At 37.9% G+C, this 26,164-nt stretch overlaps 1 protein-coding gene and 2 pseudogenes across 3 annotated transcripts; 1 reads left to right on the top strand and 2 right to left on the bottom strand.

Moving 5' to 3' along the window:
• Window positions 1–3,252: 3,252 nt before the first annotated feature.
• On the bottom strand, window positions 3,253–6,514 carry LOC145907168 (2-amino-3-ketobutyrate coenzyme A ligase, mitochondrial-like; annotated as a pseudogene).
• An 8,168-nt stretch (window positions 6,515–14,682) lies between these two features.
• LOC145907167 (NACHT, LRR and PYD domains-containing protein 5-like) lies at window positions 14,683–18,140 on the bottom strand (annotated as a pseudogene).
• A 425-nt stretch (window positions 18,141–18,565) lies between these two features.
• On the top strand, window positions 18,566–23,808 carry LOC145906114 (tRNA-dihydrouridine(20) synthase [NAD(P)+]-like). Of its 3 annotated transcripts, none has more exons than XM_082993517.1 (12): window positions 18,566–18,904; window positions 19,011–19,056; window positions 19,970–20,064; window positions 20,210–20,253; window positions 20,412–20,472; window positions 20,545–20,658; window positions 21,100–21,257; window positions 21,452–21,620; window positions 22,096–22,217; window positions 22,521–22,755; window positions 23,049–23,122; window positions 23,444–23,808. In XM_082993517.1, the coding sequence occupies exons 1-12, from the start codon at window positions 18,785–18,787 to the stop codon at window positions 23,559–23,561; spliced, it is 1,356 nt and encodes a 451-aa protein (XP_082849643.1). In that variant the 5' UTR covers window positions 18,566–18,784; the 3' UTR covers window positions 23,562–23,808. The 3 variants fall into 3 exon arrangements, with proteins under 3 accessions (XP_082849643.1, XP_082849644.1, XP_082849645.1); XM_082993518.1 differs by having other exon boundaries at window positions 18,570–18,794; XM_082993519.1 differs by lacking the exons at window positions 18,566–18,904; window positions 19,011–19,056 and adding an exon at window positions 19,063–19,459.
• The last annotated feature ends 2,356 nt before the right edge of the window (window positions 23,809–26,164 follow it).

Here is a 26,164-nt window from a genome sequence, read left to right as displayed (position 1 = left end):
AACTGTAACGCACATCGAATCATTACCCATATTTTGCCTTTCAAAATGCTGCCATCTGCTATACATTCATTTTGCACTAATACCGTGGCAGTTGAACAATATTTTGTGTTAGTTTGGTTGACACACTTTACACTTGTGTTACACAACACCTTATCTTGGTTCACACATGTAGAACTGTCCTTACAATGCATTTGGTTGTGTGCACAATCTCCTACTATATCGCGACACAATGTTTGATTTTTACACAAACATTCATCTGACATATCGAAGCAATCCACCACACCGTCACAGACTTGCTGGCTTGAAACAACCATTTTTCCGTCCAAACACTGGAAACATCTAAACTGTCCATTGAGGAAGCAAATATCTGAACTGTCAGAACATTGAGCCACTGAATCGTAGACGTTGGTTTGAGGTAAAACGCAAACACCTTTTCTTGTTGACCCAGAACATTTAAACCCAAACCCATGACAAATTTCGTCACTTTTGTCCTTGCAGCCATAAACAGCTTGCGTGTCACAAAAGTATTCACTTGCAATAAGTTGTTGATTTTCACAGAAAAAAACGTTTTTGCAGGATTCACTGCATGTTGAAATTGTACAAATCGCTTTATCAACTTCACAATTATGAACATCAGTAGCGCACGTTTGACTGAAAACTTCATTGCACGTAATATTAGCATTAGTATGTATGAGATTTCTGGCATCCTTTTCACTTGGGCATGTTAGAGCCATCAAATAACAAGATTGACATGTAATGTTGAAAAATGAGCAAATTTCGTCAGTTTTATCAACACAATCTACGAAGGTATCATTTATCCAGTTAAAAGGTATGTAGGATTTTTCGCAAATCGCAACGGTGTGACCCCTTTGTCTTTGTTCGTTTGGATTTTCTCTTGGAAGTCACTTCTTCGTTTATTTCTTGATGCTCAAGTCGACTTGGCCATGTAAACAGGGTTATTGTCGATTCTAAAAATCGTTTTTATTAACTTACTCACAAAAACAGCTATATGGATTAGCATAGAAATTTCGTTTATTTACAATGCTAATTCTGAAGGAGGCGCAGTACTGCATTTTCCATGCAGTATAAATTACAGTAATAAGCTTTCCCAAACATTCCCACTGCGAAGGATTTGATTTGGCAAATTGGAGTCAGTGGGACAAATCGCACTCTCCGCGAGGATTCTTTTTATATTGTGTTCTAGTTCTAGTTACACTGGTACGAATGTGCAAAACTCATCGGGTAAAGGTACCAGTATCTTTTATACATTACTTTAGCATCAGTTATCTGATTACATTGTTTTTGATCACCTACACTTGCGATGTTTATAGCACATTATTCTCTTGCATCGAACTTTCTCGAGTCAACATGTTTACATCGTTTGTTTCCAACAATTTTTAACAATATTTCAAATTAATCTTCGAAAATCATATTCTCCAAATTAAACTTATTACAGAACAAATATCTTTTACGCAATAAACTTCTCATTTATTTGCTTTTCAACTGCTGACCCTGCAATTATTTGACCAGATGCCGCTATCATGGCAAATAAGGGATTAAAAATGAAATAGGTTTGTGAGGTGTTAGTATGCCAGGTACTTTCCTTCCCGCAATCGCATTCCCAGCATGATATGAGTTATCCCCGGGGCATGGAAGAATCCGTATGTCCATTGAATTTTTTACTATCATCAAAATCAAGCTAGAAAATGAAACACTCTTTCCAGCCACCTATGTCTAAGGGAAGGTTAATTAATCGTTTTTATACAATACTATACTTAAGGTTAATGTAAAACATGTTCCAAATGTAAAGTTATAACAATGGTTATACCAAGCCATCCACAAAGTCAATAATTCTATTGATGTGATTTATACAGATCTTTAACCAAAAATCTTTTACCATGGATTTTAAGTGTTGTCTGACTGTCCAACAATAGTTTGTATTGGAGAAACATAATTTAGGTTTAATTGGGTACACATGATGTTCAGAATTGAAGCATCGAGCAGCATTTCCCGGTGCGCTCAACGCAATTTAAAGATTTTTCGACATCTCGAACAGGTATTGTCACAACTGGTGTGATGCCATTTAGATGATCAGACCGCGTCAGGGTTTGGACGAATTAGTAAGAATCAACGCCACAGTAAGACTGTGATATTTGAAAATAAAGTAACGTGATAATCAGTAAGACATCATCGTTTAAACGAGTATATGTTAACATTGGTGACGAACACGTCGATCAAGATTGATCACTTGAACTTTAACTGGTCAGTTCCGTCTGATTTATTGTTATTTAATTGAATATGTTTTGTAAATAAACATAATCGTCACTTTTAAAAAAAAATTAGTTGAATAAAAATATATATTGACGTTTGCCTGATGGACATATTTTTGTGCTCAAATTTCAGAATTTTAACACAGTTACACACAAAACTCACAAAAAGAAAAAACAGGTGGCCCAAAATAACTTACTGAACAGGTCATCAGACTTATACAATCAAACTTTGGCTTTTTTAAAATAAAATTGTAGTTGAAATTAAATGTGCTTTAGTTCTTCTTAAATTTGGTTAAAATTAGAATATGCGACTGCCTTTAAACTTTGTCGAAGTTTTCTGAACATATGCAGACAAATACTGTACTTATCCTGCTAGAGTCCAGGGGTACCCCTGACACTTTTAACTCCTGACACGAGTGTACTAATGTTTATTGACTGTATTATGCACCGACAGAGTATTATATTGTGGAAATAACGTAGGCTACAACATGTTAGTGATGTGTATCCAGCTTTGGTTAAGGTGTAGTGTCAGCAAATTGTTGCCTGTCGGCGTAGAACAGCTTTATGTAGAGCTGAGGTAACGATGGAAAATAAAAAACATTCAATACGGAAAAAAATAAATCAGCCAATGGTTCTCAACGTTTTGTGATTCTTGTATCACATACAGTATATTTTAGAGTCCGTAGCCCTCTGTTCATCATTCAAAAACGAACATAGCAAGCAAGTTATTAAAATATTAGTGTAAAGTTGCCAGCCAAAAACGGCAACGCAACTGAGCCCTGGATTTTTTTCAGTTGTTTCATCAAAATAAAATAAAATGACTGTTTCAACACAATATTTTACATTTAGTTCTATATCGAAACGAGAGGATTCAAATGGAAAATGGTAATCAAATGAAAGAGGCCTCGAGCGAAAAAGTTTAGACAGCACTGTAATACATTGTTGTGATTGGTCCGAATGTCATAAAACAGGGGTCTTAAGTTTATGGCAAAACATTGTGCTTTTTTCCAGATTTGATGAAGGCATCAATACATTTGTCGATATCTTTAGAAGTATGCAGTGCAGAGATTTGAACACGTATTCTCGATTTACCGAGAGGTACTACAGGGTATTCAATTCCCAAAACAAACACACCTGTGTATGGAAAAAAAGTTTGCATAACTCCCCAAACAGTTACAAACATCTATGCAAACCCTCTTGGTGGAGGTCGTTCATCATATCACGAATTTTCATTTCGTCAATCATTACTGGACATAATGGATGATCACCACCGAGGATTGTAAATCCAGCTTCGGTCATACAATACCGGAATCTTTACATGTGAAAATATTCATGTACGCCCAACAGGTGTTCTACTGTCAATTTTTTTTGTACCAAATTACCTCTTAGACTTTTCCATAACCATCTTAGCAAGTTCATTATTATCCATGAGTAAGTCGACAGCTTTGCTCGCACAACTAGCAACTAGGGGCGGTAGAGAGACTGTGTCGAGATACTTGCGGGATGCTTTCCTCAAAAACTCTATGAGGGGTTTTGGTCCTGTTGTGTAACCGCCTGCGAAAAATGTGATGTTTTTTTTTGTTTTAAGTAACGTAAATTCACCCTTTACCCGATACACACCCAAATGCCTTTCCCAAGGTCGAATTAATCAAATTTATTTTGCCACCAACTCCAAGCAGTTCGTCTGTACCCCTGCAATGGGAAGGATAAGCAGAGTTTGTTGCCAGGTATTAAAATTTTTTAAGACGTTTAATGTAGAAACAACATTTGCGTCTGTTGTCACGCTTGTTAAAGTGATTTGTTTGTTTTAATGCTCGCCGTAAATACTTTCATTTCTATTTTAGTCGCAACATGAAGGGAGAATACAACATTTTCTTTCCCGCAGGCTTTGGCCCAAAATACGTCAACATCCATAGCAAATATTCTTTAAAAGATTTGAAACATCTTATTTACGGTAAGTATTACAACATCCATAACAATATAGAATTAATTTCGGAGTGGCCATATTATCTAAGTTTTCCAAACCTTACGGTACGCGGACCCCCATGCGCAAATCTTTTATTTTCTAGGCCTTCATGTGTTGAACGTAATAGAAAACAAAAACACGTATTTTCGCAACAACCTGAAAGAACTTGCGAAATATCTCGCCATGTATTCTTAGACCTCATGTTTAGAAAACCCATTAAAAGTGATCATTCTACTTTATTAATGATAGTACTTAAGTTGAAAGAAACTATATAAAAGAATGACCTGCCAGTGTCTCCGAATAAAAAAACCTGTGGCGTGGCATTCATCAATAAACACCATGGCGTCATATTTGTCTGCCAGATTGCAAATTTCCACCAATGGAGCAAAATCACCATCCATAGAAAAAACACCATCGGTTGCAATTAGACGATGTCTGCTTTTTTCTGCATCCTTTAATTTTTGTTCGAGGTCCTCCATGTCGAGGTGCTTATATTTGTACTTTGTGGCCTTACAAAGGCGAATGCCATCAATGATGGACACATGGTTCAGCTCATCAGAAAAAACAGCATCTTTCTAGCAAAGGTTTGCAACAGTAAAATTGTGGAATCAATACCTGATGAAATATTGCTGATTGGCAGACGAAATGTCGTAGCAATACAGCACGTAAATTTTATGCCAGAAGAGCAGTACATTTTAAATTGTAAAGATAGTGTTTTAACATTGGGTCGGATTATGGTAATGCTTAATACACGAAATTTACAATACACACCGTTCAAATTTTAATGCACTCATGAATAGTGTTAGGAAACGTACATTTTCGTTTAACTCGTCGTATTGGGGCTTTGATGTTTTGTATTTACCTGACCCTGTGTTACATTTGACTTAAACAGAAAGTATCACAAACTCTCCTGAAAATTATATTTTATGCAGTGTCTGTCGTTATACCCATGTTATAACGTCCCTATTCGGGAATAACCTAACATTTATATATGACGTATAAGGAAAGAATTGTTTTTACTTGGGTAATATTCCGAAAAAAAGGGCAAGCCTATCAGACGCTGCTGATCTCATGCTTCTCTGGAAAAACTATATGACAAATGGAGATTGTGGTTGTACAAACGCAATACCTCTGACAATAGAGCTTGAAACAATCCAGTGTTAGCTGAATAGCAGTTTATGTACAACATAGTATCCTCTGTTCCGTGAAACTCGGAAATCTTTCTCTCCAACTCCTTGTGTATAGGCTGCGTACCACCAGTAAGACTATAAAATGTTCATTTATTAACCTAAGGGAAAATGTAATGAAGAAGACAGGCATCGGCCTATTCTGTTTGGTGGTACCGAAGGATCTGTATCTTAGGAATATAGCTGACAGTTTTGTCAATCTTCAATACAAAACGAATAGCCAATACAAGCAACCGTACCATTAATGGTTTTGCCGGCTCGCCTGCAATTAACGCTGAAAATGATTGTAGCACAACAATCGAAACGTCTGTATCACGAAATTCTCGACTATTGCATTGGCTGTTTTGTTTGTATTGAAGATCTGTATCTTCTTGTCAGATATCCAAAATTACTCACAAACGAGAGGCAGACGATAAATTAATACCTAAATAATTACACAAACAGAAGATGCCTTCAGGCAAAAGTAACATTTCTGTTCATTTTGCTGGTAAAATGTAGCACTGACCCTGATCGTCTGCCACTCTTTTGCAAACAATTCTGGATATGTTAAGTTGACGTTCCTTACGAAAGCATGATTTTGCCTTAAAGATACCGCAAACTTGCCGGGCAGAACTTGCGCCAACCCCGTAATCTCTCCAAGCTTGTTCTCCAGCAGCCAATACATCAGGGTGGCGGGACAAACCAAGGTAGTCACTTCCACAAAAGTTTATACATTCGCGACTGGTGTTTTCTAATCGCAATACAGCACCTGCAAAAACGTTCTTGTTGAAAATATATCTAGGCATGTGTTTAATCGTTTATTTATGTGAAGTCACTGTTGTAGGCATAAAATAGTATTTTTAGGATGAAAAGAGATACGTCGTCTAAAAATTACAAGCACTTTCATTTGTCTTCGAAAACAATTTACTATATTTTTTTCTGCAGCGAAAAAATTAATAAAATGTTGATGTTAACGTACCTTGTTTTCTTGTTGATACATGTTCCTGGTATAGGTCTTTATTTTTTTTTCCAACAATACTGTTGGTCTGTCGTTTTATCCTTTCCATACTGTCTTCAGGCGAGTTAACTTTTGAAGAAATGCATCCACGCATTATTCACAGTTAGGCAACCACTGTTTCTTAATAATTTTCTTATGCAGCGGAAAGCAATTTGTTTCAATGTTAATCGTGTAAAAATTATCTTAAATCACCAACGTGATTTAACACTTAAATAATGCATCCTCTTGCATGACAACAAGGCAGACTCGCCCAATCGAAAAGACATTTGGTCTTGTCCATAAGACATTTGGTAATGTGCTCGCTGATCCTGCCTTTTGTTTGAAGTGCCTTTTGGCTACGATGGCTGCCAACCTCTCAATTAGGAATGCAACTGACTAAACTAATACCTCACATCATACAAATGTGTTATCTTTCATACTAAATATAATTGAAAGCAAATGGGGGGCATTGGCCAGAATAATTTGGCAAACACTGTGTCAAGGCAAGTACGTAAATAATTATTAACCGAACATGATGAGCGCACTAAAAGCTGTCGTTGGTGTTGCCACTGACACAAGGGCTTGTAAATTATTTACATTAGCTCTGCAAATCCTTTTTATTTTTCAAGTGCTTGAACCCAGGTTTTCTTTGTGGTATATTGGTCGAGCGTCTTGACCAACGTTGCCAATCGTCCGACCTCGTGCTCTACCACACACAAGCAAAAACATGCCACTGCTGCCTCTAATGTTTGACGACACTGTTTTTTAAGTCTGTGAAAAATTATATCTCATATATTGTATCGAACGAATGTGTTAGGTTTAATGCTGTGAAATGCTCCGGGTAACAAAGACACACCTTTAAAGTAGAGATATCAGTCACAGTTCCGCACACACAAACGTAACTTGCCTTCAGGGAAAGTATTTTTTTTATTTATACGACAAAGCGACAACTTTTCGTTGGTGACGTACGCACGAGCGTACACCGGTTTCAACGCGAGCTGGCCAATTATTTCATGCATAAAGTAACTGTTGGCTTATATTCTGTATTCCACGTTCTCCTCGTATTATTTCTTTGTATATATCGCTGCTGAAACGCCAGTTAAAGTGCATATGACGCGGCCACGGCAACTTTGCGTAAAACTAAAGGTACATCTGCAACAAACATATATCCAAAGTTCAGAAGGTTCATAGGCTTCGCAGCCAAGCTGGATCAGCCACTTTTCCCGACAAGTCGGAGCTAGATTTGAAAAATCAAGCTCCCGGTGAGGTTTGAACTCGCGACCCTGGGCTAACCAGGCCCAACGCTCTACCAACTGAGCTACAGGAGTTCAGTGGCTTCACAGGGTATATCGTGGCCAAGGTACACTGGTGCGCAAGCGCTCAATGCCTTGGCTGCGAAGCCTGTGAATCCTCAGATTACGTTACCTCAATGGTCAGGACAAGGTTTTACGTCACACAAAAATATGTCACTGTGACGTCACAAACCAAAGGACTATTTTTCCCTAATAATCGGAGGACCAAAGGGTATAGCAGCAACGACTTTACTCTATAATTCGATAAGACGGGGATTTTGCGTTTCTATCCTCAGTGACATTACATGACGATATTTTGGGTGTGATGTTCATACTTTTGTACTTTACTTTTGTGTTGACTTTAATTTGATGATTCCAACATTTCTAGTTACGAACTATATTGCGAAAATTACATTGGTGGTTGATTGTGGCGAATTAAAAAAAATCATTTGTGACGCGAACTCGTAGGCAACGCTACTGCCAGGCAAAAGAAAGGTACTGACAGAATTACTGTGTTGTATAATCAGCTAACTTGGTCGTCGGCCTTTCTCGGTGGTCTTTGCCAGCCTCAAAATTAAATTAACCTACTTCTATCGACATTCTGAAAGAAGCAGTTACTAGATGTATTAAATGTAGCCGCCCCCAAAACTATGCATTGTTTTGGTTAAAGCAACCATGGAGATATATTTATTCCTGCTACGTTTCGCTTCAATCAATTTTCACAAGTTGCCATCTTTATTTATTATATGTCATTGGTTATTTGAAGTTTAGACAAAACAATTTTATTCAAGACACATGATTTTTGTCGGTGGTTGCTTTTCAAACCTAGCTGGGTGTTTATTTCCTTCCTCATCCCAAACGAAATCCATTTTATTGATGTATTTTGCTCCAACATTTACGAGACCTTTTTCAGCGTATTGCGATGAACAGACAACAATATATAAACTGCAACCTGCTTGCCGTACCAACTCCATTAGTCTGCAATAGGAGTTTTTTCTTTCATTATTGCAAAGTTTTATTTTTAAACCAGCACTTACTTCTTGAATAAAGCTTCGGCAATCCCAAGTCTGGTGTAGGTTTGTGTGACGCACATTATTAACCCACGAACATAATCTCTGTCTCCTGCGTAGGCATTGATGTATTTTGTTGATTGATTGATCATCTTCGATGTAAAGAATATAATAAATCGCAAGTTTTGATTATTAAAGTTTCGCAGGCATAGCAGCCAAGCTAAGCAGGATCAGTCACAGGCTTGAACTCAAGACGCTGCTTGGCTCACGCTCTAGCAACAGAGCTACGGTTGAACGGGGTATATTGTTGCCAAGGTACACTACCAGGCAACCTTCGCATAAACGTATGGGATCTCTACCACTATATATCAAACAACACAAAAGTGTTTCATTCAATCGCATGATTGTCAGGATCGTCCCACCGCACAGGTCCGTACGTGGCGATCACAGATATCGTATCTCAAGTTTTGCTGATTTTTTATAAAGATATATAGTGTATGAGCTAATAGTTTATCTGTTTGAGAAGTTTGCAGTAAAACATCATTAAATTTGAACCAAGCTAAAAACTTAATGTGAATTAAGTAGTCAGCACTAATCCTCGTATAGTGTATGAGCTAATAGTTTATCTGTTTGAGAAGTTTGCAGTAAAACATCATTAAATTTGAACCAAGCTAAAAACTTAATGTGAATTAAGTAGTCAGCACTAATCCTCGTATAACTTACCTCAAAATACTGCGACACTTTGGGAGACATGTCATGCACGGACAGTTGAAAGTTCCGTTTGTAAACGATGCAAATTCCACATATTTTTCCACTTTTCACGTCGTACGCGCAAAGTCCAGGTGTTCTGAGGTAATGGTCCTGTTCGCACAATTAACAATAATCTTTAAAGTCGTTACATTATTTTCATGTGTAAGAAACAAAATTGGAGATAGAATAAAGGAAATCAACGTTTGTTGTTTCAAGTGAATTTGATAGATTCAAAGGATAATTTGCGAACCTTAATGATTTTAACAAACAAAGTTACGTCATCTTCTGAGAGCTGCAAATGGTTCAAGTGAGTAATATTGTTGTAGCAGTTTGTCGATTTCTGGCAGATCATCTTCAGTGGTTTGCCTCCAAGATATCAAGTAACTTGAATTTTTTAATTTTAGAACATTTTTGCTCATGTTCGATTGAGAATTATTTTAACCAACTTGCAGGAAAAGTTACAACAGATGTATCAAGGTACCTAAAACGATCCTGCAATTGTACCAACCAGAGATTTTCTACATATAAAAATTGTTTGGTTGACCAAAACTGCTGTGCGGAAAACTGATTTCCTACCATCAGTATAGGAGGTGGCCGTCTATATTATACGATACAACCTAACAACCTTTGAGATCTAAAGAACTTTACAAATAAGAAATTAAAGTTTTTTCCAAATGGAACAAAATGCTAAATATAATAAAAAACTTTTGTCCAACATTAACCTAAAAAACTTAGGCTTTTATGCTGACTTAGCTTTACATCCGGCCCCAAAAGAACAAAATACTAATTGAGGGTGATTGTATAGTCACCACAAAGTGGAAGTCTTTGCTTGGCCGTTTGGTCAGCAAAGTCGTCTGATAGTCACACCGGCTGTACTGATGAGACCTTATAGGTCAAAACAGTTGCCCATCTGTATGCAGCTTACACTATTTATGTATCGTATGCAATTTTGTTCTCATTTTCTTTTCTCATTTTCTGAATTTAAATCTGATCAGCTTCCAAATACATTCCCAACAGAGACAATAAGGTCGACCCCACATTTCAAAATACCAGCTATGGATAGAACTGATACAGGAGTATCCGCCACATCTTCTAGTCTAATGAAGTTAATAATATGTGTCAAGTCCAGTTTCCCTATTTCACAGTTGTTCTCTTCTTTGTGGCAAACGCCATCTGGGGCCATAGATATAGAAACACCAAACAACAATCATGCAGCAAAGTTTCTCAAAGTAAAGCATTTTTACTGATTGATGGTTTTGTAAACAATAGTCTAATACCAAACAACTTCGTGTTTTAGGTTACTTACGACATACCTGGTAGCGGCACAGAAAACTAATTAATAAAGAATGCTGCTGTGTGCGTTCAGTGTATATATCATACCAAACATTTCAATAACATTTACCTAAAACACATAAACCTGAGCACCAGGAACGTAGTTCTTTGATTTTAAACCAATATAACATATTGAATAAACAAAGCTGTAGCCCGTCTTTCTTATAGACACTATACTCGATAAAGCGCCAACAGAAATCCTTAAATTTTATTTCACCACAACTTGCTGAAATCATATATTGCTAAATATATTTTCGTGAAAATTTAAATGTTTTTCAGCACTACCTAGACTCTGCTGTACAACTGACTAAGTTCTCGTGGTTTGGTATCTAAGCACGTGCAGACTTGCAGAATTCTACTTGTGCGGTCATCACGCTTGGTCAACAGCCCATCGCATGCCAAGTGTTCAGCCAGATCGGAAATAAGAGCAAAATTTACTTGCGACAGGATGGGAAGTCGCATTTTTACCGTTGCGAACGAAATCGTGCGAAAGCGATTATTGTTACGTGACGTCACAGAAGGCGCTTTAGTCTTGCGGTTGCCGACAGCAACTAGTTTAGTATAGTTTTGCATTAAACAGGGCACAACAAGTGAACACAAGCAACAAACGAATTTTGTTTAATAATTTTCAACCTATTAAGTCTTATTTAGTTGCGTAATAATAAAATAGTTACTGGAATGGGATGTTCTTGTTGTTAAAGCAATTATGCACTCTAAGTACTGTCAATTTACGCTGTATAATTTATTGTTTAATGGCTACATGGTGTCGCAACGTTAGGTGGTTACCATTTCTTTGTAATATTTTCCAAATTAATGTGAAAACCGTCCGAAAATTCGAGCATTTTGCACACAGACAAAATCAAGCGTTCATCGCTATTCGCATTTATTCAAAAGCAAGTCGTTTGCCTGATGCTGGCAATAATTTTCAATGTGACTGCAATAGAGATCCCATCTACGGCAACATTGTGATTATAAAGTGCGATTAAAAATTGACCACTTAACAAAAAGACCTGTCGAGGGTTACCGTCAGGCCCGTCAAAAGCTTTTCCGGAGTACGGACAGCCCCACATTATTGCAAATACTTGTGAGCAGCATCTCAAGAAGAGTCGTTTTAAGGTGATCAACCAGAAAAGGCTGATGCAATTTGCAGACCTGCTGGAAGGTGTCTTTCTACGTTGGAGGACATTAACGAATATGTTGGTTTAAACTCACTCAATTCGATGTTGCAGCGGATCGACAAGTTGATTTACCGCTTACAGGAACGATGGATTAAACGATCGGTTGAAGTTCTTCATCCAACAAATCGCGAAGCCATGTTTAAACATTTCGTTCTGTTTGTTTTGGATCGTGCTGAGGTGGAAATTCTCCTTACGGCAGTAGGATTATGGGATCTAGACGTGACAAGGAGTTCGTTTAGCCTATAAGAAAGACTAAAGCAGTTGCGTCGCTGTTGACCCGATAAAAGTTCAACAGCTTCAAATGGAAAGGTCATCGCTTCAAGGCTTGGCAAAGTGCTTCGACTTCAAGCGCAAAACGTATTCCGAACGAATATAGTTTGTTTCCGGAAAAAATGCGAGGAAAAGGGTTGTTCAAGTCACTACCATCATACTTTGCTGCACAAACGCGTCCTAAATGTGAAGCCAGAGACTGCAGCGTCGCCTGTTGTACCAGAGAAGGTTGCTTCGTATTCATTGATAACCTCTTCCAGTGGCGAAGAGTGTTCTGAGGACGTGTATCAGTGCGTAGTTCCGGTCCAAGTAAAATACAAGGGCCGAAAGGTTTTGACTTACGCGTTTTTTATTATCGGATCTACAGAAATCTGTTGAACAAAAGGTTTGTCGACGCTTTGGGCATGAAAGGTTAAGCAAAGGAGATTGTTCTACAAGCCCTCACCGATGACGCTAGAGAGCATGCGGGTGTTTCAGTGAGTTTCTCTGTTTCCTCTGTGGACGGTGGAGAGGAGATAGTTCTCCAGAAGGTGATATCCTTTGATGAGATTCCAGTACGACAAATCCTGTTTTTACTCTCAAAGATCTACTTGGCACAACACATTTACGCAACATAAATTTTCCATCAATCGAGGGAGATACCGTAACGCTTTTACTTGGCTTGGATAGTCCAGACGAGCTATTCATTCAGGAAATCCGTCGAGATCGAAAAGACCATTATTATAAATGGAAATAGAAATGCACGTTGAAAAGGCCTTTGCTCATTCGCAACCGCTTAAAACGATCCCATTGACCCCTTGGTTGTGATCATATATACTTCAGGTTGGGAACTATTGACTGGAACATTAGCGAAGGCAATTATAGTGCAGTTTAACCAGGTTGATTGGTCTTGTATGGAGCATTGGCAAGTGTATCTTAGGAGGACCCAGATCACTTCATCAAAATGATTATAGTAAAGGCATTGTAGATTTGCGAAGCATGAAAATAAGGAATTCTGTAGACTTGTCACGTTATAGGAAAAGGCTACATGCGATGTGACGCAATACCTCGGTGCGATTTACAGCAAAATCCCGAATATGCAAACACTTTACAATATAGTACGATGAGTTCTGCACCAGATGCGGTACAGATAAATTACTCGCTCGCCCATCACTAACGCGCGTGACAGTAACACCCGTCTGGTTTTTATTCGTAAATACACCAAGTGTGCGTTTACGGCTTGTGTGGGAAATTTATTGAAGAAACATGCGTGCATAACTTTATGTTGAAGTCGAACTCGTTAATGAATTAACTTTCGACGTATGTCCTCGCTATGTGGCGCTGTTGTGCTTTAGTAGTGTGACAAGGTTGTGAATGTCCTTTGTACGTCCGGCGGGTGATTGGCAGCATTGGTCAAGCGCCCGACCCATATACGTCCGCGCATTGCTGTGCAATGCCTGGCTATGAACAGTGTGCTGTACACGCTTAAACTAAAGGTCCGAAAGACAGATAATGTGATAGATTTTTTTAGACAGAACCATAAGGTGCAACTAATCAGTAATTTCATGTTTTGCGTCGATTATCGTGGATAGGCATCCGAATCTTCATGCGTCGTTTATTATGAAAAAAAAGATTTTTTAAACTAGGCTTGTTTCACCTGCGAATTATTTTTATAAGTTTATATGCAATAATGGGTAAGATACCAAATACATTACACGAAGTATGGTGTCAAATGATAAAATAATTGACACGTTTGTGTATCGCCATAGTTATTCCACCATAAAGTAGACACCGTCAATATGCTATTAAGGAACCATCGATGCATATTTACACCAATACATGTGCGTCATACATTGTTTTATTTGGTTACACGGCCTGCGTGCATGTTTCGCCAATATTATGCATTTTAGTCAAGTGACATAATGTATGGGAAGGCCTATAACAACACCAAGTAGGCAAATAAAGTATACTTTTTACAATCATTATAAAAATAGGCAACATTTTTCGATAACAGTTTATTTTTCTTTTACTGTTAGGCTACAGGCCGCAATATTCATAAATATGTATTAACACTGAGAAAAAGTACAAACGAAACAAACAAAATAAACGTTGAAAAAAGTTTTGCCAACAACTTCGTAAAGTAAACTAAACAAACTAAATTACAAACAAAAGAGACTTGTAAACTATTACTTACAAATTATATGGAATCAAATCAAGTTGCAATTGGTGAAAAAAAGCAACATTGAAGTCACAATCACCAAACAGCGTCTCGAAAGTGAGGTTTTGTCAACATTATAGTTACAAATGTAGGTATTAAAACGTTTAAAGAGGCATTTTTTGCAACAAACAAACAACAAAAACAAAAGATAACATATTGAATACATATACGCAAATCAAACTACAAAGAAAATAATAAATAAACTACAAAAAATAACTGCTGTGTTTTCGAAAATATTGAGTTAGTTAGTGACGTCATCGATATGCCGTGCGATTGCGATTAGATGTAATGGCACGACACCTTTGTAAGTTTAATTCCGTAGTACCTCCGGAACCCCTAAATCCCCGACCAACCCATATTCCGCTCGTTTTGTTTACATCCGCAAACTTGCTGGGAGTAATATTGGGATTGATTTTTAACGTTGTCAGCTTTTGTGAGCTCAGCGCTGCTTGCAAAATTTTCTCGTAACCGGTTTCGGTAAACCGATTTTTTCGCACGTCCAAACACTCCAGGGCCTTGTTTTGATCATTGAGCAGAAGAGACAAAATCTCGCCGCCAGCGTCACATAAATCGCAGTCGCACATTTTTAGACTCTTTAATGATTGTACAATTACTGCAGATTGACACAAGACTTGAACTCCCTCGTCCCCAATTCGATTCATCCCAAGATTGAGTTCCTCCAGCGTTGTGTGGGAAAAAGAATTCGCGTAAGAAGCAAACCCTGTCATGCCGGCATCCGTAAGTCCGCAATTCCACAAATCCAGACATCGTGTGTGTTGACAGATCATGGCAAATTCGCTCGCTGCGCCGTCGCCGATTTCCGGGTTGTGTTGAAATGAGATCGAATCAATTCGGATGTTTTGGTCGGTCAGTGACAAACAAACATGCGAAACACCTTCAGCGGTCAAAGAGTTATCACCGAGATCTAATGTTTTTACTGCTTCTGACAAGAGATCCGTAAAAGCTTTCTCATGACCCAAACCTAACTTAACGTTCAGACTAGCCCGTCCACGACTTAATTGTAGAATCATCCCCAAAGGAGCAAATATCTGAGGACCAGAGAGCTGTGAGTTTATATCGATATTTTCTCGCAACCCGTTAGCAAAACGTCGAAGTAGTTCGTTATCCCCAGATTCGCAAGCAGCCTGTAGTGCCTGAGTACAGTTTAAGAAATAACGACTGCGTTTATCCCATTGCAGTTGAATCAATTGCTTGGCGTACTTGTACATCTGTGACCTTGTAACTTGGAGTTCCTGTCCAAAAAAATCTTTCCAAAACTTTCGCACTTCAGTGCGACAAAAACCGCAGAAAAACGTGAGCACAAGTGAATCTTTGTCATTGAAGATCCGTTTTACTTGCTGACTGACCTTCATGTTGTTCAGCCAGAGCCAGAGTGCGGCAAAAACCTCCTGAAGGCTTCTATGCTCAAAGTAATACTCTTTCTGACCTTTCGCGGAAGATCCTGAGTGCAATATTACAGCTAGAAAGTTGCTGATAAAAGCTTCGCAAGGTCGCCTTCCTCTGCTGGTCGTCTCGTCGACGCAGAGCATTTTTTCGGGAAATGTTGCTTTTCCGGGGACCATACATTGCCACGCAATCTGTGCCAATTTTTTGGTTAAACCGAATCTTTCTTGGGCAGTTGGTTCGTCCTCTAAACTCACGTGCTCCGATTTTACAAATGCCAAAATAAATTTTGCATAGAGAAATGTAATTCCTCCAAAGTGTGCAGGCAATCGCTCTTCTAATGTCGGTAAAACGGCGCAAACGATTTGACAAACTATTGGCGTCGTCATTGCATTCCAAACTGCGCCCATTCTCTGCACTCTTTCCAACTGGTTTTCTTCGGTAAGTAAATGACTGCAATATTGCAGGCGGTGTTCTTCAGGTTGCACTGCAAACACCTTAGCTGTGCGAATGAAACATTGACGAAGTTGGTTCGCTCTCGCCGGTCGTGAAGTAACGATCACTACACAGTTTTTCAACAGTTTACCGAGCATGAGGTTCGCCAACACCACAGGCGTGGATCTTGTATCGTACAGCGACATCTTTTGCATGGAGGCCTCATTCAGACTTTTGAAATGACTGTACTCATCCAACCCGTCTAATGCGACGAGACACCTGATATGGTGTTTGACCATGTGAGTAAAAAGCTCCACTTTTCTTTGATCTGTTAAGTTTGCTGCATCTGAAAAGAGCAAATCTTTCAAAGTGGTTCGATTGTTACCGATGCTTCGAAACTCGATACGAAAGAAAAAATCATATCCGCTTTCCTCCTGTGCAGCTTCTTGTATGAAACGATGAGAAAGACATGTTTTACCCGATCATGGCGCTCCAACGACCAACACCAACTTATTGTCTTCGTCCTCATCGTTTGCAATAACTTGCCCTGGTGTTACAAGTACATTTGGAGAGCCAGAAGATGCTGCCCCCGATGCTGTGCTACACGATGGGCGCTCACTTGATGCATTATATCTGCGACCTTCCCACCAACGGTAAACTCGTTGAATCCAACTTTCTTTTGTGGAGCAGAAGAAATTGGGATCTGACATTAGATGAGTGTGAACCAAAACATCAGCCAGACGTCTGTTATCTGCATGAAATATATTACAGAATATGTTATTCACGTAATCATCATTTTTGCCAATGTTTCTAGCACCACTTCCAAAGTGTTTTTATGGCGGCATAAGTAATAGTAAACAGGAAAATAATAAACAATAGCATAACATGTAACCTTGCACTGAATCTAAAAAAACTTACCCACGTGCGATCCGTTGGCGTTTAAGATTCGCGTTTTATGTTCTTGAAACAATGTTCTTGGATCGTTTTTGAATTGGTCAATTTCCTCAAGTGTAGGAGGATTTCCGTCGTGATTAACTTTAATAATATCACAGATTTTACCAGCGTATTTGAAAATTGTACGTAGGCCAGAATACACGAAAATGTCTCTCACAGCAAAAGATCGCTCATGTTTTCAAGAGCTACTTTCAAGTGTGTGGACCTTTTGTCTAATTCATTTTGGCGTATTTAAATTTAAAATTTAAAAATGAAAATGTTATACCCTTTTCGAAGAATTCATGTTTTGTTTTACAATTTATATTTGTATTACATGAAAATTATATACCTGATATGTTTTCCTGTGGCCTGTAGTAATGGTAATGCACATCACCGGTCACAATACCTGAAAAATACACAGATTTATATAAATTTTTATAAAATCTTCCATTAGCAAGCGTCTGTCCTGTTGAAGTAAAAAAGGTGGCGCTTAGTCGTCGGCAAATATTTGGGTAATCTGCTGTCTATGCGTAACGCAAATAACACCCTTGAGAAAAATCTATGTGTAAAAAACGGCACACATCGTAAAATCAATTCCACCACACCCCAGGAATTTGCGCAACGATTTAAATGCTGATTTTTTAAGGCCAGGAACTGCAGTGGTGCTGTCACTTTTCTCAAAGATCTACACAATTGCACAATTTAAGCTTTTGCCAATGTCATGCTTTTTTATGTGAAGGCATAGTCATCCGTACAGCGCTCCCCTTCTTGGTAAATTCCCCTTGGTTTTCGCCACAACGGGCCTGTCTGGATCTTTGTTTGGTTCCCCTGCGCGCCGAATAGACCATGGCTGGTTGCACACGTCTGTTGTCAATACTCAAATTTTGTTACGAAATAGGCGTGTTTCTGACTGAATTTTGCATCGTACCGATATTGACATCGTGATGTGTTGTTTCGAAATGCTATAGTGTAATATGTGTGATCAAAAAAGACTATAGTATTGGGTCTAAAAAGACCCAATGGAAATGCATTGTGGTTACAGGTTTCAAAAAACAAATCACAAGAAACTTGTGTAAATTAATTGCTACTAGTGGATCTTTACATCAATTGAAATACAATAGAAGTTCAACACACAATGTGACAAAAACTTTAAATATGCCTCCCACATGACAATGGCAAGAAAACAACCACCCATTGAATGTTAGTCTGGCAAGTCCAGGCAGGACTGCCAATGAAGTTCTGCTAAAAAAAAACACTTTGCGCAGAAGTTAACCCAGGGCCCTAACTATGTGCGGTTAGAAATCGCAGATTGTCATAAAATTTGGAATCACAAGCACACACCAAGGCAGACAATTGATTTGGGCTTGGTCATTATTTTGGGCTTGTAAATTGCTTGTAGATTTTTAATTACTGTATCCGTGTCATTTGCTTTCATTCGGTTGCGTAAAAGGAACAACAAATCGGGGTATTTCCCGTACGGTACCGCAACGCATGGTTGACTGACAAGCTTTGCACTGTTCCATGTTGCCTTGATCAAACATTTTGCGTATTTGGCAAGTTTTGTACGTGCTGCCCCCATAAAAAATGACGAAAGGTAGGTTAAGTTATGAAAACAAGAACATTTTAGCACCAATGGTTAGAATCGGAAAGCTACCCACAAGACTTCTTGCGTTGCAGTATGGAGCTGATATAGTGTACAGTGAGGTATAGAAAATCGTAAGGCGTTGACGTTTGTTCTTGTTTTCATAAACTTAACGTATAGAAAATCTTTTAGGCGTTGACGTTTGTTATTTTATTGTATTTGTTGCAGGAAATCATTGATCACCGATTTATTAAGTGCAAGCGTGTTGTCAATGGTAAGATAAGAAATGGTGGGCCTACTATGCATTAATGCCTGATTGGAACGCCGAAATTTTCGCAATTTTATGGCCAATTCGTGCTAAAACAATTAACTAATGCATTAACATACAAAAATTGTCAGTTTGTCTGCACGATCGAGGTTTGTCGACAAAAATCCTCAGAGGCAATTGAAAACTTTCCAATCTGGCATTTAATGTCATCTTGTTACATCAAGGTTTGATTTTTCTAAATGTGATTCATGGTTCCCACATTATCAATAGGTCTGACGTCACAAAGCTGAAAATGCATTGGTTTGGATAGGTGTTTTCAAATAAAATGAATGTAGCTGAACATTGGGTCGTAGTTGACAAAAAACAGCCAACAAAACTTTAAACGACGGAAACATGGTCATCTTATGAGGTAGTGATGGGGTATGATTTTTTGTTCTTTGTTAAATAGGCTCCTGCTGGTGTGTAGTAGGAAGGCATAATGAGTGCAGTACTGCACTAAAGAACACACCAAAGCTAAGTAGCTACTTGATGTGCTAGTTTTCCAGATGTTTTTCTTCACCAAACTGTGATTTATAGTTTATAGTGCTTGGTATTGAAAGTTTTTTGCTTGCCTAAACATACAATTCTTTCCCAAAACATGATTTACCACATTGTTACACACTGTTTTGTTTAAAAAATCTTATCCAACTCAATACATTTTCAGCCAAGTTTTACTGACAGCTTTTTGATGTCAGACCTATTGATGGCAGTGTTATTATTCTTGTAACGTCACATGAATTTTTTTGTTCTAAGGTGTACCTAAAATACACTAAAAAATTTTTCACTTATACTTAGTAAAGGATAAAATTACCTTTTTAGTATTATGTCAAACACTGTTAAAATGATTAATTTTGTTGTGATTGCACATAAGTACTTTTAGATACTTTGGGAACAATAGACTTCATACAAGATCATGATTGTCGGCCGATGTTTACAACGTGTGCAGAGGAAAAACACAACGTTGTTTTTCAACTGGTATGTATTGTTTCCATCCAGTATATATAACATCAGCTGTACATTTGGCGATTTAATGTTTTGTCCGAAGCGTTTTGTTGAGTATTTTATTATTAATTCTTTAATGCCATGAATCTTAAACAAAATATATATTTTCTTTTTGTAGGGCACAGCCAATGCAGAAAGAGCCCTAAAAGCTGCCAAATTAGTGTAAGTCAGTCACTATAGCTTTGTAGTTTACAAAAAAGTATTAAATATGTTATTACAATACAAGTGACTTTCATTCAGCTGGGCTGCCATGACTTTGTTGCCATGGTGTGGTGCCAGTGAACTTAATGACTATTACAGTATATTTATGTTTGTTGCAGTGAAGGTGACGTTGCAGGTATAGATGTAAATATGGGATGTCCAAAAGAATACTCCACAAAAGTTTGTCAATTTTTGTGTTATGCAGAGTGAATCATTTCATTAAGAACCAAGTTTTAACCAAATTTTTTGCAGGGTGGAATGGGTGCTGCATTGCTTACCAACCCTGAAAACATCCAGGAAATCTTGACTACTTTGGTTCAAAACCTTTCGATACCAGTAACTTGTAAAATAAGATTGCTTCCAGATGTAAGTGGACATTGAGAAGTCTGATAAAGTATATATTATTCTTGTAAGCTGCAGACAGATGGCCACTGTTTCGACCTAAAAGGTCTCATCAGTGCAGTTGGTGTGACTTTCAGACGACTTTGCTGACCAAACGGCCAAGCAAAGACTTCCACCTTGTGGTGACTATACAATCACTATCATCTGTTGGGCAACAAACTAGGTGCAACCTTACGAAGAAAACAAGGTGGAAACACTATGGCCAAGCAAAGCTCAACCAATAGTGTCGTCAGGCCATCTGTCTGCAGCCTTCACAATTCATATTATTGGCTGCACTTTGCTTATGTTATATATTATTCTTTATTTGTATCTTTCTATTTCTTCAATTAGGGTTTGAAGTTTTCTTTCTGCCAATATTTAAACTTTAACATCAACATTTTATGTTTAAAATTCACTTTGACTTAGATTGAAGACACACTGAAACTGGTTAAGATGATTGAGAAGACTGGTGTTGCAGCACTTGCTGTTCATGGAAGACGAAAAGAGGAAAGACCTCGCCATGCTGTCAGAATTAATGAAATTAGGACCATTACTGAATCTATCTCTATACCTGTCATTGCCAAGTAAATCATGTTATAATTAAGTATTGCTTTTTTTGCTGTTTTTACTATTGTTTAATAGACAGCACTTTAAATGCATTATTGTGACAATGATGGTTAATAATTCCATCGATTTTTATTCAAAGTCAAGATACATTGTTAACTGGTCTTTAAAGTCAAATGTTCTTAAAATCTTAAAAAAAAAACACTTTTAACAGTGGTGGATCCGAAGATTGCATTCAATCCTACAGTGATATTGAAGTATTTAGAAAAGCAACCAACACCTCATCTGTCATGATTGCAAGAAAGGCCCAACACAATTGTTCAGTGTTTCGGAAAGAAGGTCTTCTTCCAATGGAACAAGTGATTAAAGACTACCTCAAAATTGTAAGGACACCAAGCAAGGTTATGTTTGATACCTGATTTTATGCTGTTGGCTTAATTCCTCATATTAAATTGCTATGTTTAGTAATAGTTAACGTTTAATTTTTCTATGTCTTGGTCTGGTTTCTAAAAAGCTGTATTCGTTTGTCTGAAAATTGTGTTCTTAAACTCTTTTAGTGTAATGGCTGTGAAACCCAAAGTTTTTATCAATTATAAAAATTTGACACAATTCTAAAACAATTTTGAAAATTTGCATGTAGAATCTTAAGAACTACATGTATATATACAATTTCTACCTGTTATTAAACAAAAATGATTTTTACCGTAGATTTTTGGTGGTTAATAACCACATGCAGCTCTAAAATCTGCAGTTGAGAATCATTTGTTTAAATCATAAGGTATATAGACAGTGGGACATCATTTAATGCTTGTTTTTTTGTGTTTTGAAACATGTTTTGTTTTCTGTGTTTATTTAAAGGCAATCAAGTATGACAATCATTTCATTAACTGTAAGTTCTGCATACTTGAAATGATGAAAGAAAGTCAGGAAACAGTAGAGGGTCAAGCAGTGCGAAGTGCTTTGTCATTGGAACAAATTTGGTAAGTTTTTTCACAAGGAGTTTGAATAGAAAGGTCGCAAAGCAAACATCAACTGCATTTTTGTGGTTTTAAAGTCAAAATGACGAAAATTTCAAAATTTTTCCCTGTAACACCATAAAAACCCAACATGCAAGTGCTGTGCCCAAATGCATACTCTCTAAATGTTGTATTTGTGCCATACTGAACAATGTGAACATTGAAATTTAAGCAAATAGTGTAGCACAGATTATAATATCTGGGATTTATTCGGAATTTGCCTTTTTATGTCCTTGCTACTGTTTGAGTTATCATTTTACTTCTTAGCACTGCTTGGGGAATGGAAGAACACCTAAATGACGTCACAAGGAAACGGGGAACACCCTCGTGTAATATAGACCTGAACGAGCCGGCGTTGAAGAGGTTGAAAGACGAAGACATCGTCACTATGGATTTCGTATTAAGAAGATGTGAATATCAGTTAAAAAGTGGAAAAAGCCCGAAAACTATTTTGTACGAGCGATGTCGAAACGAAGAGATGGACAATCCTTCATATGACACTGTGAGTTTTTTGAATTGGGTTCATAGGGCTTGCTTTCTACATTGCCATTTTCAAATTTTCTCATATCATGGTAATAAGTTTGTACATCAAAGGTACCAAAATAATTAGGACCCAGTTGTCGGAAAACTGGGAAATCCAAACTGGCGGTTTTATTTCATTAAGAACGCGATATTCCCTTATTTTAACTAAATAAAAACAATGTCGATATGTATTTTTCTATGTGGCACAAAAAAATGTGACGTAACAAATGTTCAATCTTACAAAATATTAAATTGGTTGATTTCATTTTCCAGGTTTGTCGGAAATCGGACAGAAGATTTAATTGTATTGTAACTTGCAACGGAACAAAATATCGATCTACCTGCTGGTAAGTTCTCGTCTTCGACCGAGGATATTTCTGAAACTTATGTGACCATGACTTAAGTGTAGCATCTTAATTTAGCATCGATACATGGGTGTTTTGAGGGGAAGGGGGTCAAGGAAGCATTTTCCCCAACTGTACAGTGAAAATAACACATACATAGCAGGGCAAAGAATCGAAAAAACATTATGTTGAATCTTTTTTTCTGCCACCCCTGAATTTTGTTTCTGTCCATGTGACGATATATTGTTGTTATCACTATTCTCTGCGACCAAAACAACTACTAAATTTGACACCTAATCACCCCTGATGTCCGTCATTCTGCAGGGAGCGAAACAAACGTCTCGCGAAACAGGCGGCAGCCATCGTGTGTCTCAGGACTCTAGGTGTCGACGATGGGCGGGTGACGTCAACAAATGGCGAACTCCCACCCAAAGGCTCGTGACCTCACTCCATGCCTTATAACAAATTATTGACCAATTGATCGTTGTGGTCAATTGTGTTAAAAAATATAGGAAATTTTTTATCTTCTCCTATTGATATTGTTGGTTGGAGGGTCTTAGCAATGCTCATTGTATTAGAAAGTTGTGATTCAATGAAATAATGCGATTTTTAAGCCTGTGAGGCAATTTTATTATACCTGATGGCGTTGGACACTTGTGGTCGCAATAAATTTTAGACATCCACCGTTAGACGTCGCACAAGAGCTAAGTTTTGCACTATTTTTCGCAAGGTGTTGTGACGCCGAATGGCTAGGGTCTTTCTATTGCGACATTAGCAGAATACTAATAAGAAACTGTACTGATTTGGACACCTTATTTTTTATACAGTAACATCGATCGACTGTTATTTTATCCGATTAATCGAAATCTAAAGTCTGATTTGTAACCTACACCTGAATAACAAAGTGATATTTTAAAAGATTTTCCTCAAATTATATCCGACAACACCACTAAACTTAGTGTCAGAAACGTTATGATTTGTACAAATGTGAAACACAAAACATAACATGCAGGCTTGTTGTTAAACATTGATTGTTCTTGCACAATACATGTGGACACACGTTTTGGAAGGAATATTAAAATTATTTTGTCATAGGTCAGCATATCACATCTTCACACAAACATTAAGGACCAAGTAAATTTAGTGGTTTACAGTCAAATAGAATTAAACAAAAGTAAGCGAATGCAATGTTCAATCTGCAGTCATTCTGTTTCTCCCATATCTGTATCAACTTTGGGGTATTTTAAAGCTAAGCGTTGGCTCCAGTGGTTGAATGTTCGTCATTACCACGAACCGACGTAACAACTGATGTGAGTGCACTTCTAGCTCGACCCAAGCGCTTCTTCAATGCGTTAGAGTAGAGCAAGGGGTTAAGTGCGCTGTTGATCGGAAGCAACAGACACGCACTCACTACATAAGCATCTGGAGGTATTTTAACACCTGCTATGCTCAGATATCCCATAATGCAAATTGGAATCCAACAACAAAAGTTGGTCAAGATTAATCTGGAGATTTTCCTTTGCATCTTCAAGCTTTTATCGTTGCCTCGGGATGCTTTCATGCGATTGCTTTGCTTGAATATAAAAGCATAGGCAATTACCATGTAGACAAACATTAGAAAGTTGATTGTGATGATGAACGTAGAATATTCCCAGCCGAACTGATCGATTGTTGCAAAAAGATATGGCAAACAGACGCTAGTTTCACCATAGTAACCAAACTCTCCTTTGATTGGTTGCCTTGGAAATACCGCATTTATAATCTTCTTCACGGCAAGCCAAGTATTAGGTTTGGAATTGGAAACTCTCTGCGCCAGAAGTGACATATTTCTTCTTGACACAAGATCTGTTTGATAAAAGTTGTTCGGAAACCAGGCAGTGGTAACAAAATACTTGGAAGTAATGTGTAACAGTGGGATAATAGCTAAAAGAATAGCTGCCACCCAACAAATCAGTCCTACTGTAACGGTTTTAGCGACACTGGGATTTCTCATCAAAAAGGGATTAAATGCTGAAATCAAGCGAAATGTTGTCATGGCGGTCATAATAAAAGATGACGCCTCTGATGACACAAGTGCTACTGCTCCAAAACCTGAACATAAGTTTCCAGATCTCCACTCCTTATCAAACAAACAATAGGAACCAGAAAACCGGGTTGCCTGGATAATAATCCCCAACAGGTAAATCCCCATAAGAAAGTCGGCTGCTGAGAGGTTAAGAATGAACACGCTCGTACACAAAAACACGTTCTCATTTTTGTTTGATTTGGCCAGTTTCCAAGCTGTTGAGACAAACACAACAATATTCCCCACCAACGCTAATATGGCCATAATCCAGAAGATAGCACGATAAAACGGGTTTGCGATCATTTGGTTGACGTTTGCGAATGCATTGTTCACTAAATTTACACATTCGTCACTTCCGTCCGAACAGTCGTCGATTCCATTGTGTACAAACTTCCTCTTAATAGAAATAGGTTGAGAATTTGAACAAAAAAATCTGGTTCTTTCACAACTACAGCGGCTTTCGTCTGTTTCATCGTCGCAATCAATTATGCCATCGCAAATATGTTTTCTTGCAATTGAAATCCTACCTTTGCTCTTGCAGTAATAGCGAGTAGTTTTACATTTTTCGAGAAACTCATCCGATTTGTCGTCGCAGTCGATTTTTCCGTCGTATACGCGATTGCGGGCGATATTAATCTCACCCTTGTTGAAACAACTAACGAAGTTTGGACAGTAAAGCTCGGCTGAAATACCATATCCTGTATGAATTTTTCCGCTGCAAAATAACGACAGGTATTGCAATGACTGGTCATGTGGAACAGTTGGATACTTGCTCATGAAATACTCCAGTTTTGTACATTTGTGTCTGAGGTTGCGGTTACCAGTTCTGCTTGGATTTATCTTTACGTTTGCTGGACAGAGATACGGTTTTATTCCTTTCTCATTGGTACAGTGTTTTGTATTAGTTTGATTGTAACACTGAACACTTGTATTACACAGTGCAACTACCTGACTTAAACAAGTTGAGGTGTTATTACACA

Source organism: Ascidia mentula, chromosome 6 (assembly GCF_947561715.1).
Source record: "Ascidia mentula chromosome 6, kaAscMent1.1, whole genome shotgun sequence".
Lineage (NCBI taxonomy): Eukaryota > Metazoa > Chordata > Ascidiacea > Phlebobranchia > Ascidiidae > Ascidia > Ascidia mentula.
Note: the sequence above shows the minus strand (reverse complement) of the source record. Positions and strands in the feature narration are given on the sequence as shown.

Bases quoted from the DNA above. Each gene is read 5' to 3' on its own strand.
- LOC145906114 (XM_082993517.1), top strand. From the start codon at position 18,785: ATGACGAAAGGTAGGTTAAGTTATGAAAACAAGAACATTTTAGCACCA. The intron at 18,905-19,010 runs GTATAGAAAATC...TATTTGTTGCAG, and splicing joins CTGATATAGTGTACAGTGAG to GAAATCATTGATCACCGATT. The intron at 20,659-21,099 runs GTAAGTGGACAT...ACTTTGACTTAG, and splicing joins AAATAAGATTGCTTCCAGAT to ATTGAAGACACACTGAAACT.